The 18,215-nt window shown below is 54.5% G+C and overlaps 1 protein-coding gene across 1 annotated transcript; it reads right to left on the bottom strand.

The window, feature by feature from the left end:
* Positions 1-12,840: 12,840 nt before the first annotated feature.
* Positions 12,841-17,674, bottom strand: LOC309583600 (maestro heat-like repeat-containing protein family member 7; the record flags this gene model as incomplete). Its single annotated transcript, XM_082299342.1, is given in 15 exon segments — positions 12,841-12,959; positions 13,096-13,198; positions 13,578-13,679; positions 13,838-13,891; positions 13,895-13,993; positions 14,120-14,296; positions 14,537-14,674; positions 14,847-14,961; positions 15,224-15,361; positions 15,444-15,631; positions 15,853-16,000; positions 16,257-16,405; positions 16,589-16,954; positions 17,069-17,133; positions 17,563-17,674. Coding segments are annotated over 15 exon segments (2,073 nt in total).
* Between the last annotated feature and the right edge of the window lie 541 nt (positions 17,675-18,215).

Here is an 18,215-nt window from a genome sequence, read left to right as displayed (position 1 = left end):
GAGATGGTCCTGAAATGAATCGCCTGCCCGAGGTCTGGTATCTTCCTCTCAGCTGCTGGCAGAGGAGCCCTTGCAGAAGCTATCAGCTCTTTAGTGATATCAGCTCGTAATTCCAGCTCAGCTCTGCAGGGCAGCCTCTAGGCCAAACCAGACCGGAGAGAGAGACGAGAAGACCCGTATGGCTGGTTCCGCACGAAGGTAGCTTTATTGTGGGTCCCCTCCGGCGAAGGGAAGGCCAGGGACGAGCTCTCTCCTCTACAGAGGCGAACTGGTCTTCTTTTATAGGGATACAGGGGATCAGCAAGGGGACCAATGGATTACAGAGGGTCTGGGATAGACCAGTGGGTTACAGAAAGATCTGCATAGGGTCTCCCAAAGGATTGTGGGTCTACTTTTCCTCACCATGACTCAAAAGTCCTTTCCAGGGAGTCCTGCTGGGCGATTGCGAAATCTCTTATCTCAGCAGACATCCCTCCAGGGCAGTGGCTGGGCATATCCCACAACTCCCCCTTCTGTATTTATTAAAAGGGCATTCCCAGCAGCCTTTCTGCAGCAACGTAGGAGGCAAGAGAACATAAGTAACACAATAATAATTACAATGAATACCCACAAAACTCCCTTAATCAAAGATGCAATCCATCCCGTTATTCCCCATCGTCCAAAAATGTCATTGACCCAGTCTAGGCTCTTTTCTACTTTTAGGTCCTTTACTAGATCTTGTAGTTTCTGGATGTTCGCCTGGATGGATGTTGAGTGCGAAGAAAGATTGAAGCAGCACATCCCTTCAAAGTCTTGGCAGCCATGTCCATGAGCTAGCAGTAGGTAGTCTATTGCTGCTCGATTCTGTAGGGTTGCGTGTCTGGTAGTCTCCTCATCTCTTAAAAGATCGCTCAAGGCGGCAGATATCGCATTGGCCTGTTTGCTTAGCCAACACCCTAGGTGATTGATATCCCCAAGGGCCTTGAGTGCAGCTAACCAAGGGGTGAACACGGAAGCTGCAACTTGTCCTGCCTTATTCCAGTTGTAAATGTGGCTGTCACAACTTTCGTCAAACTCAGCAAAGGATCTCTTTTGACGTGTTGATATGTTTGTTTGTCTCCAATTATGTAACAATGTAATATTTGGGGTGAGAGTAGAAAGCTTGCCAAGGCTACAGGGGCCTCCTTGGAGGCATGAGGGGATCTCGGCCCATACTCTGTCACCACAGACAAGAAAGACTCCCCGGGGTAGCACTTTTGGGTGGAGAGTGGACACAGAGAGTACGTGGCTAGTGTAATTGCACCAATCTTGACTATTATAGGCTTTGTTAAATGGTGATATGTCTTTTCTATATGTGTTTTTTGCTTGGTCAATCCCTGGCCATTGTTGGCTTTGCAGTCTAAAATAAAATTTGACACAATATGTTGCTTTGGAGGACCCCAGCAGGTTTAGTTCTTGGGGTTCATCTCGAGCATTTGGCAAAATCTTTGTCCACTCATCCCAAGTGTCTACTGGGTTGGGCCTCTTACCTGTGGTGCGGAGGAGCTCTGAGTTAGTGATGGGCCAATCATCTGCTACTAAAGGAATTCCTACCAGGCACGTAGAGAGTGGGTTGTCTACACTGCCCATGGACAGGCACAGATTGTCTTGATTGTGTCTTTGCTAGGGTCACCCAAACATTATGGCTAGGCTGTGGGACAAGCCAGCTGAAGGCATGTGGTACGGCGAAGAACATCGAGGCAACGGTGAGGACAGCATCAACGTAGATACATTTCATCTTTGGGCAGGGATGGAGCTTCTGAGAGGGAATACAAGCAAGATTTTGTTAGCTTTGTGGTGAGAGGGGAGGTTTTGGGGTTTAGGGAAGTTTGACAAGGGTTGAGGGAAGGGGATATTTTGGGGTAACAAGGGGTGATAACATCTAAACTAGGGATCAGTTTTTCCAGGCTGTGTCTGGCCTACGGCTTGACTGCTGTAGCTTCTTGTTCAGCTTTCTGTTTTGTCTGCTGCCGTGTGGTGGGACGATCTTTTTCCTGGTTGGTGGGCATCTGGTGACGTTTTCATCTCCATGCCGAGCTGGTCTGGTTTTGTGGAGGTCCTGTATTTGTCTCAGGAGAGTTCTTGGTGTTTGTAGGAGCAGTGTTTGTAGGGCCTAAGTATGGTTTAATGCTTTTTCCTGGGAACCACTTCGGGCCAGATGGTAGCTGGACACAGGCGTAGCCTCTCCCCCAGGTAATCAACTGGAAAGGCCCAGATACCTGGTGTGTTTCAGGGTCCTTCACCAGCACTGGTGGCTTCTCCGTGAGCTTAGCTTGGGTTGAATTTGAGAAGTGGCGGAGTACTGGTGGGTCAGGCTCTGACGATGTACCATTTAGGAAGTTAATGACATAGAGAGCCTTACAGAGTCTTTCAACAGGAGACAAGATTTCTGTTTCTCTCCGTTGCTGGTTGAGGACTCTTTTGAGGGTTTGGTGGGTCCTTTCTACGATGGATTGTCCTGTGGGATTGCTAGGTATGCCTGTCTTGTGTTTTATTCCCCATTGGTTGAAGAAATCTTTTAACTTGTGAGAGGTGTAGGCAGGCCCATTATCTGTTTTGATTTCTTCAGGGACTCCCAGGGTGGCGAAGGCAAGGAGAAAATGCTTGATGACGTGGATGGCACTTTCTCCTGCATGGGCTGACGCAAACACTGCCCCAGAAAATGTGTCAACTGACACATGCACGTATTTGGATCTCCCAAAGGATGGGAAGTGGGTTACATCAGTTTGCCACAACTGGCAGCTGTTCAGACCACGGGGGTTGACTCCGGTACCCATAGATGGTATTTGGTAGTTCTGGCAGTTTGGGCACGTTGCAATGATAGCTTTTGCTTGATCTTTTGAAAGCTTGAACATTCTGACGAGTGCAGGAATGTTTTGGTGAAAAAATGCATGTGACAACTTTGCCTGAGCAAGGATGTCAGGGACGTTTGCAGTCTCTGCTGGCATGGCCAGTGCATCTGCTCTCCTGTTCCCTTCAGCAATGGGGCCAGGGAGGTCAGTGTGTGACCTCACATGCATAATGTAGTAAGGCTGTTTTCTGTGCGAGATTAAATGGATTAATGTAGAAACCAATTGGTATAGTTTTTGGTTGGAGACCTCCTTTAGAAAAGCATGTTCAGCCCTCATAGCTATACCAGCGACATAAGCCGAATCTGTGACCAAATTAAAAGGTTCAACTTCTCAAAGGCTCTGACAACAGCTGCTAATTCAGCAATCTGTGGAGATCCCTCTACTATTTGGATATCAGATTCCCATTTCTGGGTATTGGGTTGTCTCCATGTCATGACAGACCGATGTGACGAACCATCAGTAAAGACGGTCAGAGCTTTAAGAGGTTTTCTACTTTGGATTAATTTTGGAATCAATTTAAAAGCTGCTTCACGGTAGAAAAGTCTATGTTTTGGCATGTGAACGGAAATTTGGCCTGTGTAGCTATCTAGGGCTAACTGGAGGCTCTCATTGGTCCGGAGCAACAGCCTCAGATCTTCAGTGGTCAATGGTAAGTATATGCATGTGAACTCACACCCTGCAAGAGAGCGGAGACGAGTTCTGGCCTTTTTTATTAAATGTGCCATTACTTCTTGGAAGGTGGTTAATCTCTTTGTAGGTTGATGGCTTGTGAAGACCCATTCAAGTATCAGCAAAGGGTCTCTGAGTTTAGGGTCCCATTGGAAGATCAGTCCATGGAAACAGGGAGCTTTACACAAAACTGCAAACTGAAGAGGCAGGCTGGGTTCAATGCGATGGGCTTGGCGTGAAGACAGGGCTTCTTGAACTTTAGTGATGGTATCTCAGGCTTCAGGTGTGAGGACGCATGGAGAGTCCAAGCCTTTGCTGCCGTGGAGGAGGTGGAAGAGGGGATCAAGGTCTTCATTTGTGATTCCCAGTAGGGGGCGTATCCAATTTATGGATCCACACAGGTTGTGTAAGTCCCTTAGGGTTTTAGGGTCCTTTTTGATGGAGAGTTGCTGGGGTACGATGGTTCTCTCACGGATCTGGAGGCCGAGGTTAAGTCCATGGGCTGGAGTGCTGCACTTTGTCTTCACAAATCTCGAACCCTGCTTCTTCTATGGTTTCAATTGTCTTTTTAAGAGTTCTGTCCAAGTAAGTTTTTTCTGATGCACAGATTAGTATGTCATCCATATAGTGGTAAATGATTGCTTCTGGAAACAGGCTCCTGATGGGGGATAGAATGTGGGCGACATACCACTGGCAGATGGTCGGGCTGTTCTTCATGCCTTGTGGAAGGACGAGCCAATGATACCTTCTGAGTGGGGCTTCATTGTTAAGAGAGGGGATGGAGAAGGCGAACCGTGGTGCGTCCTGGGGATGGAGCGGGATGTTAAAGAAACAGTCCTTAATGTCTATGATGGCCAGCAGCCAGTCTCGGGGCAGCATTGATGGTGATGGCAGGCCGGGTTGGAGGGGGCCCATGTCTTCAATGACCTCATTGATCTTTCGTAGGTCATGGAGTAGTCTCCATTTGTTTGTGCCGGGCTTTTTCAGTACAAAGACAGGAGAATTCCAAGGACTTGTAGTCTCAGTGATATGACCTTTGGCAAGTTGCTCTTCCACCAGGGCTTCCAGCGTGCTGAGCTTTTCTTTATCAAGGGGCCACTGCCTTGTCCATTTTGGGTTGTCAGTCTTCCAGGTGAGCGGGGGGGTAGATGGCAGCGCGCGTTTCTCAGTGGCCCCAGTCAGAAATCCTGGCTGGGAATGGTAAGAGTGGCACCCCACTGGGATAGAAGGTCTCTGCCCCATAAGGTGATGGGGGCTCTTACCACAAATGGTCGGGTGGTCGCTATCTTGCCCTCAGGTCCTTCAATGACAACATTTCGTTTGCTCCTCATGGATACTGCAACTCCACCAATCCCGGAGATCATACCTGCCACTAGTTCCAGTTCCCAATTCCCTGGCCACTCGGAGCGGGTGATGATGGTCACGTCTGCTCCGGTGTCCAGCATCCCCGGGTGGTAGACCCTCTCTCCTTTACAGAACAAGCTGCACTCAATGGTCGGTTTGTTTGAGCCCACAATCTCTATCCACATTGCTGTAGGATTGAGGGGAAGCTGTTCTGGGCGGTTCTGTGGAAGTAAAAAAGCTTGAGCAATCGGTGTTCCTTGTGGGAGAAAGAAAGGTGTGTCTGTGCAGCAAAGCTGGACAAGAATCTCTTGTCCAGGGTGCACTGTTTGTATCTCAGGTAATACAAAGAGTTGTTCTGGACCATGGATGGTGTCGCTTAGGATAAGAATGTCCCATGGGCCGTCATGCGGTCCATACTTTCCTGTGGGAATACGATAAAAACACTTGTCAACAAAGTTAAATGGCAGTGATGTTACCAGTTGGCGTCTCGTTCCGATCGGTAGCGCTCTGTGTGTTGGATCCTTCTCATGTGTTCTGGGATCACCTGGGATGATGGTGCCGGGCGAGGTCCAGCTGTCTGCTCTCGGTGGTCCGATGTGGAGTTCACCGCTGCGCCAGGGTAGTATGGCCTTTGATTTGTTGTCTGGGCGTGGGGCCTTGACACCACGCTCCGATAGAAGTTTTTTGGATGCTGCTGGTGCTGTTGCTGTCTCTGGTGCCTTTGGTAGGCGGCGCGATGGTCCTGGGTGGGTGACCTTTGTGGGCAGTCCTTTATAAAGTGTCCAAGTTTGCCACAATAGAAACAGCGGGCATTCTCCTTAGAGACTGCTGCAGCAAATGCACCGGAAACTCCCTCTGTGATGCCCAACTGCTTGGGTCATTGTGTTCTCTGTGGATGTGTGTCTAGTACAGGTCTCTATCATTTGTTCTATTGTGGGTTCTGTGTCCATGGGTAGGGCCCTCAAGATGTTCTTACATTGTTCGTTAGCATTTACCATGGCAAGTTTGCTCAAGAGTTCTTTTCGTCCATCCGGACTTTCTATCTGTTTTTCTAAGCTAGCTTTCAAACGATCAACAAACTGAATGAAGCTTTCATTTGCTGACTGTTTGATGTTAGAGAAATATTGTGTAGGAACAGAATCATCAGGGGTGAGAAACAGCGATGTCTTAGCTGCAATAGCTATGTCTTGTAATGCTACTTCAGGTAAGGTTGTAGCTTGATCTAAAGGTTTTTGGAGGTCACCTTCTCCAGCCAGTTGTTCTATTGTCCAATCTGTCTGATTTGCATCTTTAGCATAAGTGTCAGACAGTGTTTTTAAATGTCTTTTCCAATGCCTTTCCCATAACATATATTCAGCAGGGGAAAGGATGCAGTTAATAATGTTTTTAATATCATGTGGTACTAATGTATAGGCAGAGAAAGTGGCTTCCAATAAGTTTCTGAAGAAATGTGACCCTCTCCCATGGTCTTTTGCTGCCTTGCTAAGCTCTTTGATTTCTCTGTATGGGATAGGCTCCCATGTTTTTGTAGATAGGCCACCCCTCCTCCCTCTCCCTATAATGACTGGAAAAGCTGAAATTTTCTGAGCCAACTCCCAATCCCCCTCCCGGTTTGCTTCCCTGCGTGTCTGTGCCCACCGGTCTTCAGATTCAGAGTCCGAGCTGCTGCTACTGTCATCTGAACAGGAGGGATAAGCTGTGGCAGGGCGGGGCTGGGATACAGGGGGCGTAGCGCGGCGTTTTTGAAATGCCGGCTCTGCTTTACCCAGGGCAGGGATGGCGGGGGGTCAGGGGTGCTTTGAGAGGTGGGAAGGGGTCCTGGTATGGCAGCAAGTGGGTGGAGAGGCTGTACAGCAGGAGGTCGTTTGGGGGGGGCGGATTACAGGTAGTGCCAGTTTCGCAATTCCATGTGGAGTCAGGGTGGGCAATAGGAGGGTGGGGGGGGGCAGTAGGCTCTAGCGCAGCAGCGGGGGGAATGGGGATTGCGCAAGAACCTGTGGTGGGGGAGGGGGGGTGCAGGGAGAGGGGGAACATCAGCAGGGATTGCGCAAGATGCAGCTGGGAGGGGGGAGAGCGGGTGTGCCGGCGCCTGCCAGGGTGCCAGGGCCATTTGCGGTGGGGGAAGGGGGGGAGGGAGATTCCATTCTATGGGCGATAGCCTGAGGCGGTGCCGCGGATAGCTGCGTTCCGCCAGCGGCGAGAGGGGCAGACGCTGGCGGGGGGCGTGACGCTTGTTCAGTGCCCCACAGTGTGTGCACAGAGTTTAAACTTACAAATCCCGTTTCTGGTGGGGCTGGCTCCTGGAAAGGTCTGCTGGGGGGATGGTCTGGCAGTTCGATCCTCAGGGACTTTGTCCTAGGTGGGAGATGAGGGACTCGAACTGTCCCTGTCCAAAAGGCCTGCTATAACGTAGGTCTATCTTCAGAGGAGCAGCACACGAACGGCTGGTTCTGTCTTGGCGATCAAGATGCAGCTCAGGCCAGGTCCGGAGCTCTGGGGTCCAATGGCTGTTCGGGCGCCAGTTATTACAGCTGGTGGTGGGGTCCGAGGCTGTGACCCAGGAAGAGATGACCGGTCCAGGGAGATGGTCCCGAAAGGAATCGCCTGCCCGAGGCCCGGTGTCTTCCTCTCAGCTGCTGGCAGAGGAGCCCTTGCAGAAGCTATCAGCTCTTTAGTGATATCAGCTCGTGATTCCAGCTCAGCTCTGCAGGGCAGCCTCTAGGCCAAACCAGACCGGAGAGAGAGACGAGAAGACCCGTATGGCTGGTTCCGCACGAAGGTAGCTTTATTGTGGGTTCCCTCCGGCGAAGGGAAGGCCAGGGACGAGCTCTCTCCTCTACAGAGGCGAACTGGTCTTCTTTTATAGGGATACAGGGGATCAGCAAGGGGACCAATGGATTACAGAGGGTCTGGGATAGACCAATGGGTTACAAAATGATCTGCATAGGGCCCCCCAAAGGATTGTGGGTCTACTTTTCCTCGCCATGACCCGTCGTTTCCTTTCCAGGAGTCCTGCTGGGCGATTGCAAAATCTTTTATCTCAGCAGACATCCCTCCAGGGCAGTGGCTGGGCATATCCCACAGTTACCCCCCACCCCCAAAACTCCTCCTGCCCCCTTGGTTGGGGGATGGGGGTGCAAACCTGGCTTCAGCAAATGGGTCTGGGGGCTGGGGCCTCTCCCAGCCCGACCCCAGCCAGGACTGATTTTCAGGACAGCTCTGGGCTTGGCTTTCTGGTGGATTCATTCTCCTCCCTCAGCCTTGTTTACTTCTTAGAGTAAAGAACTGTTACTCCTTTTCCTGCGTTTTTGCTTGGGAGCCCTGTAATTGTGGGATTGGATCCAAGGGGATCATTGGGGCACTGCTGGGCCCCATGGACCAAGGGGCCAGTGTGATTCTGAGAGGCCCTGTGGATCCATGGAGACCATGGTGCTCCTGCAGGTCCTCATGGAATCACGGAGTCCATTGGGACACTGCAGGGCCCTGTGGAACCAAGGACACCTTTGTGACATTGAGGGGCCCCATGGAGCCAAGGACACCTTTGTGACACTGAGGGGACTCATGGAGCCAAGGGAACATGGAACAGCTCTGGCTGCCTTGGGCTCCCAGGGCCGCCTGGCAGCTCCGGCTGACCTTGGCATGGCCAGAGCTGCTTCTCACCTGCCCTGGAGCGCTGGGGCTCCGTGCTTTCCTTCCTATGGAACAGAACTGTCCTTCTCCTCCAGGGGCCCACGGCCAAAACTGGGATTCCACATCCAAATTTAATTATGTAAGGATTGTTCCCATATGAAACTTGCCAGGACAGACAGCTCTGGCTGGCCTTGGTCTCTTGGGGGCCACCTTTCATCTGCCTTTGAAACACTGTGGGCTGTGCTGTTTTTCCCATGGAAAAAAACATCTTTCAAGTCCTGGTGTCCATGGCCAAAACTGGGAATCCACCTCCAAAATTCCGTACATCCAAGTACACCTCCCAGGCAAAATCTGCCAGGACTGACAAGTCCAGCTTCCCTTGGCTGCCTGAGGGCCAGCTCTCAGCTGCCTTTGAAACGCTGGGGCTGTGCTTTTCTTCCTGTGGAACAGAACCATCCTTCTTCTCCTCCAGCTACCCATGGCCAAAATTGGAATTTGGCCTCCAACATTCCATCTATCCAAGGATGGCTGCCAGACAAAAGCTGCCAAGGCCAACAGGTCTGGCTGGCCTTGGCCTCTGGTGGCTGCCTTTCATGGATCACAGGGAGACAGTTTGTTTTATCACAGATACTATCCATGGTTAGATCCACCCCTCGATCTCGTGCCCACCTATAGGTGGCATCTCTGCCTTGATGACCTGAGGCATCATGGGCCCACGAGTAGGGCTAATGAGGAACACCAAAACAACAAGCAGGTAGATCAGGCTGCAAAGATAGAAGTGTCACAGATAGACTTGGACTGGAAACACAAGGGAGAGTTGTTCCTAGCTCGATGGGCCCATGATGCCTCAGGCCATCAGGGCAGAGATGCCACCTATAAGTGGGCACGAGACCGAGGGGTGGATCTAACCATGGACAGTATCTCCCGGGTGATCCATGACTGTGAGACATGCGCTGCGATCAAGCAGGCCAAGCGGGTGAAGCCCCTGTGGTATGGTGGGCGATGGTCCAAATACAAGTATGGGGAGGCCTGGCAGATTGATTACATCACACTGCCTCAAACCCGCCAAGGCAAGCGCTGTGCTCACAATGGTAGAAGGCACCACAGGATGGCTGGAGACCTACCCTGTGCCTCATGCTACTGCCCATAACACCATCTTGGGTCTGGAAAAGCAAGTCCTGTGGAGGCATGGCACCCCTGAGAGAACTGAGTCCAACAACAGGACTCATTTTAAGAACAGCCTTATTAACACCTGGGCTAGAGAACATGGCATTGAGTGGGTGTACCATATCCCTTACCATGCACCAGCTGCAGGCAAAGTGGAACGGTGCCATGGATTGTTGAAAACCACCTTGAAGGCACTGGGTGGGAAAACTTTCAAAAATTGGGAGCAGCATCTGGCAAAGGCCACCTGGTTAGTTAACACCCGAGGTTCCACCGATAGAGCTGGTCCAGCCCAATCTGAATCCCTGCATACAGTAGATGGAGATAAGGTCCCAGTAGTGCATGGCAGAGGTCTGTTAGGAAAGACTGTGGGGATAAATTCTGCCTTGAGTACAGACCAACCCATCCGTGGGGTTGTCTTTGCTCAGGGACCTGGTTGCATATGGTGGGTAATGCAGAAAGATGGAACAACACGTTGTGTACCACAGGGAGATCTGATTGTTGTGTGAAAACCATCTGTAATGTGGAATGCCTGTGTACCCCTGCTTGCTGAGTGTCACTATCACTGTTTGTACATAGCTGTGTATATATATATATATATATGTATATGTATTGATGTGTGTGTGTAGAGTTAGAATATATTCGTTTGGACATTGAGCCAATGATATGGGGTAAGGGGTGGAATGTCTTGGGGTGACTTTGTGATGTGTATCCCATATCACTGCCCTATGCCCAGAAATTAACTTTGTGCCTTTCTATGCCTCTAAACTGAGCCTGAGAGGGGGAAGGAAAAACTGAGCAAAACTTTTTCAAAGCAGTTTGCAGCTTGTTCAAGGTCACACATAGGGACTTTCTTTTTCCCAGCTGCAGCAGGGGAGGGAGGAGGCACCCAGCTTGCTGCTTCCCTGGTCAGCTTTTGGCCAGTTCTGCAGCTTCTTTTTTTCCAAAGAGAGCTGAATTTTTTTCCTTCTCTGGAATTTTGGATTTTCTCCCTTTTCTGCTGGACTGCTTCAATATCAGAGCACATCAGGAGGACTTGCCACCAAGCACAGAGGGCCTGGCCCTGGGCCAAGCCCCAGCTCTGAGGAGACCAAAGGGAGGACTCTAACATTTTCTCAGGTTTTTCCTCCACACTGAAAGATTTTATTATTTAGCATTATTTTCCTTTTCCCATGTGTTTGTTAAATAAATAGTTTTTATCTCCTTCACTTTCCTTTGAGGAAAACTTATTTTTTCCTGAACCAGGTTCGGGGGAGGGGTGGTTGTGCCTTCTCTCAGAGGATATTTCTCTAAATTTGGCCAAACCGGCACATATGCAAAGGAACCAAACTTACAAAAGTGTGAAGAACTCATGACCTGTCATCCATCTTGGGGTCCATCTTGGCAGTAGCCTCTGGCTACCCTGGGTGTACCTTTGAAGGCCTTTCAAATAAATACCTACCTTTATTCCCTTATTCTGGTCTAGCCTCTGTTTTTAGGTGGCCTCTCAAGGCATCAGCAGGGGCTGCAATTCCATACTTGTGGAGACCAGAACCGCCCCCAGGATCCCAACACTGCCTGACAGCGCTCCGGACACCGGGATGGCCGCGCGTCCGAGTCTCGGCCACTGTGCTGCTGCTTCCTTTGCTCGTAGACACACCCAGAGGCCACTGTTAAGCCCGGGTGGTCTCTGGTTCTGCCCTCTTCCTGATCCCGTGCAGGGATGGAGCACTGCTGGGCTTTCAGGAAGCTGCTCTTGAAAACTTCCAGCATTCCAAGCTCCTTGGCCCTCCGTGGAGTCTTGCCACGGAATCCCTCACAGCTGCCTCCGGAGCATCCTCCTGTTGGCTGTTCTAAAATCCAGGGCCTTCAGGGTGCTCAGCAAGACCTCTGACTCCACAGTGTTGTGGAACTGGACCTTCAGGACAGGGACCCTTCCAGCCTGAGCTGCCCTCGTTCCTTTGTGTCTCTGCATAAAACATGGCACGATGTGGATACAAAAATGCTGCTAGCAAGGATTTTCTTGCTATTTTCTAAGCCTGTGAGAGACTTTTCTCTCTCACAGAAGAGGTAGCAGAGTTATGTAAACAACCAAACACGTGCAGCCTTGAAAAGTCTTGTTTATAGTACAGTAGAAAATATTTTGACAATGGATGCTTTAGGATTTTAGCCAATGACCCCAAGGGGTGGCTGATCCTTTGTCCAATTAGACTATGAAGAAAAAAGTCTATGAAAGAGTTTGTAAAATAATTAAATAAATCAATCTTGCTGCACAATTCCTGCCTGCTGGATCTTCTCTCCTCCTCCCTATGGCTGCGGGACACGGTGATATACCCTAGGGTTGCAGTAATAGCACGGAAGAGAGCGGCAGGAGGGGCCTGTGTGTCCCAGGGCTCAGGTTTTGCGCCGCTTCAGCACCACAGAGATGCAGCTCAAGTGAAGAAACCAAACTGTTTATTAATAGGAGGCGAAGCGAAGGGATGAGCTGGGAGGAAAAAACGGGATGGGCAGGGTCTGAAGGCTGGAGGGATGGAGCTGTCAAAAGGGAGGGAGAGGGCAGGAGCCATGGGAGCTTTCCACAGGCTCAGCTGTGCTTAGCATCAGCTGTGCCTGGAGCTCCAGCTGCTCTACTCTAGTCTCCAGATGGTCTCATCTTCCAGGATATCTGGAGGTCTTAAAGGGACACTGGTTCTGAGCCAGCAGATGAACGTAGTTCTGCAGCTCTTTCGTTGAATATTTACTGAACTATGATGTTTATCGAGGAAGGGCTGTCATCTCTCCTCAGGGCTTGAAGGGCTGGAAGAGACAGGAACAGAGCCACGGTCAGAGCCTGGATCTGTGGGAATCCAAGCAGACCTTCCTGCCAGGGCCATCTCACCCAGCTCCTGCCATGGCCAGAAGACAGCAGGGGCCAAGGAGATCAGCCAGAAGGTGCTGGCCATGAAGCTCCCCCACCGTGTCCCTGAAATCTCTCTGTGCTCTGCCCACGTCACCCCGAGTCCACACACGGAGCAAAGCCCCCACAGCCAGGGCAGGGATTGCACTCCCGACCCAGGCATTGCAGCTCGCCCCCGCCAGCCCCCGCTGCCAGCCCGCTGCCCTCACTCACCCTCACTGAGGACCTGGAGCTCTTCCTTGTGCCCCCTCAAGAACACCCTGGCAGTCCCTGGGAGCACAGAGGCGGTCACGGCCCCGCGGCACAGCTCGCTCGCAGCGGCGCTGCCAGCCCCGTGGCCACACGCTCTCCTGCCCCGGCAGGGCTCAGCCCGGGCCCTTGCCGCATCCTGACGCCCGAGGGCACGGCTGCGAGAGGGCGGCAGCGGCCCCGAGGGCAGGCGGGGCTCCACGGCCCCGGGCCCGGATCCCGCTGCCGGGGCAGCAGCCGGGGCTGGGGCCGAGCTGCGGCGGGGCGGGGAGGGGCCCCGGGCCCGTGGCTCACCGATGAACCTGACGGCCGCCTCTCGCAGGGACTCCTGTGGGCTCTCCACGAACGGCAGCGCCTGGTGCAGGCGCTCGGCCGCTCGGCTCCTGTCCTCTGCCAGCTGCAGAGAGCGCCAGGAGGGAAGGGTTGGCGCGGGCTCAGCCCCTTGGCCGGGCTCTCTGCGCCCAGCCCTGGCCTCCCCTGCCCGCACGGCCCCGAGGCCCGGCCAGCAGCCGCTGGCGCCGGGCTCTGGAGGGGGCCGAGGGCCGGCTGCTGCCCGGGGAGCCGCGGTGCCGCCCCGCGCCACAGCCCAGCGGGGCCGGGGCTCCATCGGCTCCCGGCTCGGGGCCACAGGAGCCTGGAGCAGAGCCCGGGGAAGGGAGCAGCGTGTGGGGCGCAGGCTGGCGCCCCTGGTGCAGCAGTGCTGCCAGCCCCACACACTGGGCACCAGGGGCAGGGGGCTTCTCCAGGCTCAGCTTAGGCTTCCAGGTGATCCTTACCAGGCACTCAGCAAATTTTGACAGCTGCTCCTTCTTCACCAGCTGCCCAAGATTTCTCCTCTTCAGGAACTTGGCCGCACAAATCAGCATTTCCCGAGAAGCCTGGAGAGCAGCAGAGACATGGAGATGGCACCACAGCCCAGGGCACAGGACCCACGTCCCTGTGCCAAGGCCAGGAGAAGGCTGCAGCCTGCGAGGCCCCAGGGCAGGAGGCAGCTGAGCCCCCTCCCAGGAGGACACATCAGCCCACAAGTCCTCACCTCTGCCACGTTCCAGTTCTCATCATGGCAGTGGAATAAAAGTGGGAGTAGGCTCTAGCACACAATTGTCTTAAGGGGCTTTTTTCCCTCGTCCACTACCAACTCCATCACCTTGCAGAAGAGGTGAATGGAGACTATCTGCACATGGCTGTTGTCCTGGAGTAAAGGAAAAAACCTCAGCAGCAACTTCTCCAGCCCATGTGGGCAACGGCCTAAAAATCCACAGGGCACAAAGTGTCTGGGCAGCAGCCAGTGTCAGTGGCTGGGGGCACAGAGCCTTACATTATCAAAGAGTGGCAGGAGCGCCTCAGCCAGTTTCGGGGCGGTGGTGCTGGATACCAGGATGTCTTTGTTCTCCAGCACATTCATGAACACAGAGAGGGACATCCTGACCACCTCTCCATCTGCATCGCCCAGCACCTCCACAAGCCGTTGAGACAGGCTGCCCATTCTTCTGGCCTGTGTGGAACACAAGGCTGTGCTGTGAAGCCATGAACGGCTGCACTGCCTACACCACCCTGGCCCTGCAAGCCCACCCTGCTGCCGCAGGGCCCAGAGGCCAAAGGCCTGTCCCGAAGCACTGGGGCAGCTGAGTCGGGAGGCAGGAGAGCTGGGAGCAGCTGCCTTAGCTCCTGAAGCCCAGCCAAGTCCATGTGACTGCTTTCCCCAGCACAGCTTCAGCCGCTGCCGCCTTCTCACCATGGCGGGATCCTTGCTGAGCACCACGAGGCCTCTGAGTGCCAGGCGACATCTCTGCCTGCACTCGCTCAGCAGGTACCTGGACATGATCTCCAGGATGCTGTCACCATATTTACTTAAGTCCAGGCACTCGAGGAGCTGAAAGGCACAGGGCAGTGACAGGGGAGCCGGCCGGCAGGAGCCCGGAACCGCCCAGGGCTGGGCCCAGGCAGCAGCGCAGGGCGCGGGCACCGTCCCAGGCAGCTGCGGCTACGAGAGGGCAGAGAGGCGGGAGGCAGCTCAGGGAGGCAGCGCTGGCCGTCAGGCTCACCTCCACAAGGAAAGCCAGGAAGGGCAGATCCCAGCATGGCTCCTCCCTGCTGAGTGGTTTGAGCAGGTGGAATGCAGTGCGGGAACAGAAGGGGATCAAGACCTGGCGCATCTCTCTGGTAGGGGGAAAAAGGCACCAAGACCCTGAGCCAGGGGGCAAACCTCTCCCAGGACTGACTCACACAGGTCTGGTCTTCCCCACCACGTTGCAAGGGGACCTGGGTGCTCTGGGAGGCAGCTCCTTCTGGGCACCCTCCCCTTCCAGCCTTTTCCAGTCCGCTTGGCCGTCCCTCGGTGACGAGGCCCCACAGGGACTGTGTGGGGCACCTTGGGCACGGGGCACAAGTGCCGGGTGCAGTGGGGAGAAGGGGGTCTCACCTGGCCAGCAGACCCACTGCATAGTGCTGGGTGTCAGCACACAGCAGCGTGTCCCAGCCGCGCTTGCGCTCCATCGCCACCACCTCATTGTCACAGTGCAGTCGACGGAGCAGAGCCTTCATGGCCTGCACTGCAAACCTGTGCACAGAGCAAAGCCCAGGTCACACTGGGAGCACTGGCGCTGGCCACAAGGGCATGGGAAGGACAGGAGGACTGGGACCTGTTGGGGTTGCTGGGAAGGCGGTGTTCCTCCCGGCACGCTCTCCAGAAGTGATCAACTTCCTCTGGCATCCGCTGTGTGGTGATGACAACTTGGAAGAGCAGAGCCACAAACAGGCGGGCTGAATAAAGGATCATTGCCTCGTGGCACTCGGGCACCTGGACAATCACCCACAGCGCCAGAGTTGCCTGCAAAAGAAGCAGCCCGAGACAGCGCTCAGTGCCGAGCTGTCCATGTGGCAGGGCCCGAGGGGAGACGCAGGGGGAGCACCAGGCCTGGAGCCCCCTGAGCCTGCCCCTAGCCCAGGTTTCAGCCCAGAGCCTGAGGCAGGGAGATGCAGTGGGGGAAGGATGGAGAGCTGGTGAGGATGTGACCTCGGGGTGAGTAAAGGCCAGTTCCAGAAACTCACAGCCAGGGCAAAGACATCTGTATCATCCCCATCAGAGGTGGACATGCTATGCAGTGGCCATTCCTGCATCACACAGAGCAGTGTTGGCAACACCTTCTCCACTGCTGGTCCCAATGATCCTATGATTCTCCACATCATTGTAGCAGCTCTGTGGGATCGGAGCTCTGAGTCAGGGGCGTCTCAGTCACAGTACCACGCCCTGTGCAGCTGTGGGGGCCCAGGTGACAGAGCCCCGGTGCCCTGAGGGGCAGGGAGGGAGCATGGCAGCAGGCTCAGGAAACAGAGGGGCCCGAGGGTCCTGGAGCTCTCCACCTGTCTGGCAGACCCCATAGGACAGGCTGCACAGGGCGATGGGCTCTAAGGACTGGTGAGCCCCGAGCTCTCAAGGCAGCTGGGCCCCGTACCTGTCGCACGATGGGGCACAGCGCAGGAGGGTCAGCACCACATCAGCGGGGTGCTCTTCAGCCAGCCTCAGAATGTCAATTTGCAGCCAGGCATCCACAGTGACATAGGACCCGAGTCTCTGGTGAATGTTCCTCACCATGGCTGGCACCTGGAGGAGGCATGGGGAAGACTTGGAGCACTGTCCAAGGGAGCAACTTCCCCAGCTGCCCCCAAGATGTGCTTCCCTTCCCACCGCACTGTGCTGGCCTCAAAGGCTGAGAGGGCCCAGCAGCTGTGGCTTGAGGGGGCACATGATCCTTGGAGTCTCCAGCCCTGGCCCCAGGCTGCTTACCTGCTGCTGAGGAGAAGCAGCACTCTCTTCAAAAAAATCCAGTTTGGGAGCATGAATCCCAGTGGGAATGGGGGTAATGTCAGTATTTGGGATGCCCTGAGTCTCTCCGGTGTCGGTGTTTGTGATAACCATGTCCTCAGTCACTGCCATGTCCTTTGTCACTGCCATGTCCTCAGTCACTGCCACGTCAGTCTTCGCCGTGGGATCATTCATTGGACTGTCAGGGTCTTCTGAGCACTCAGGTGAATCTGTGCTGACATCAGGCTCTGCCTGGAGTTCAGTCAGCCCAGAGTCAGGCTCAGCTGTGCCCTCAGTTGCTGTGGTGCTGGTCTTTCCACGCCGAATGCGGATGAACTTCCGGAACATCTGCAGGAGAACAAAGGACAGGGAAGAGAGAGATGTTCCAAGGGGTGCTCCAGGCACGGTGCTCGGCTGAGCAGCGACAGCAGGCCCAGCCCAGGTGGGGATGGCTGCAGGTACCTGCACTGTTCTCCAGAAGCGGCCGTGGGCACGGTCCTGCTCTTGTGTCCGGTCCAGGGATGCATCTGGCAAAGAGCGAGCACAGCCAGAGCTGAGGGGCTGCGGGAGAGGCCGGAGAACACAGCCCAGCCCTGCGCTCCCCAGGCAGGGACAGCCCCGGGATGCCCAGGGGATGGAGCACGGCTGCTGCGGGGGGGTCTGGCCCAGCCCCTCTTCCATCCTATCCATGGGCCTGTTCCCTGGGGATGGGATGGGATGGCATGGGATGGCATGGGATGGCATGGGATGGGATGGGGTGGGGTGGGGTGGGGTGGGGTGGGATGGGATGGCATGGGATGGGATGGCATGGGATGGGGTGGGGTGGGATGGGATGGGATGGGATGGGATGGGATGGGATGGGATGGGATGGGATGGGATGGGATGGGATGGGATGGGATGGGATGGCACCAAGCTGGCTGCCGCCATCAGCCCTGTGGCCCAGCTCTGTCACTCACCGTCCTGCCGTGGCTGGAACTGCTCCAGCTCTTCGGGCTGTTGTGCTGGGGCAGCTCCAGGGCCTTTTTTCCCCCTGAACACTTTGAACAGGCGACGGAATCTGCCCGCCATGCCACAGTCTGGCCTCGAGGGCACCTTCAAGAGAGATTCCTTGGGAAAGCTCTGAGTGAACAAGTCCTGCACTTGTGCCTTGAAGGCACCAGCAGCAGAGAAGCCTCAGGAAGGCTACAGGACAGCAAGTCCTGCACCCTGGTCTCAGAGGGCTCCTGCCACAAGGACAGGAGACTCCTCGTCAAGGATTGTGGTCAGCAAAGCCAACGGTCTGGCCTTGAGGGCACCGGCCACAGGGATGGGAGATGCCTCAGAAAAGCTCCAGGGCACCAAGTCCCACGGTCTGCCCTCAAGGGCACCTGCAAAAGAGAAGCCTCAAGAAGGCCACAGGTCACCAAGTCCTGTGGTCTGGCCTCGAGGTCACCTGCAGGAATAACACCTCGGAAAAGCTCCAGGTCAGCAAGGATCGAGTGCGCTGTGCAGGGGCTCCTCACGGCACCGCTCTGTCCCGTCCTCTCCCGTTGCGTGCTCCGAGCACTGTGGCATGGCCGCATCGCCACCAGCCCCTATGTCAGCACGTGTCACAAAGGGCCCTGGGACA

This window comes from Coloeus monedula (genome assembly GCF_965178545.1).
Source record: "Coloeus monedula genome assembly, chromosome: 31".
Taxonomy (NCBI): domain Eukaryota; kingdom Metazoa; phylum Chordata; class Aves; order Passeriformes; family Corvidae; genus Coloeus; species Coloeus monedula.
This window is presented reverse-complemented; position numbering and strand designations above follow the sequence as displayed.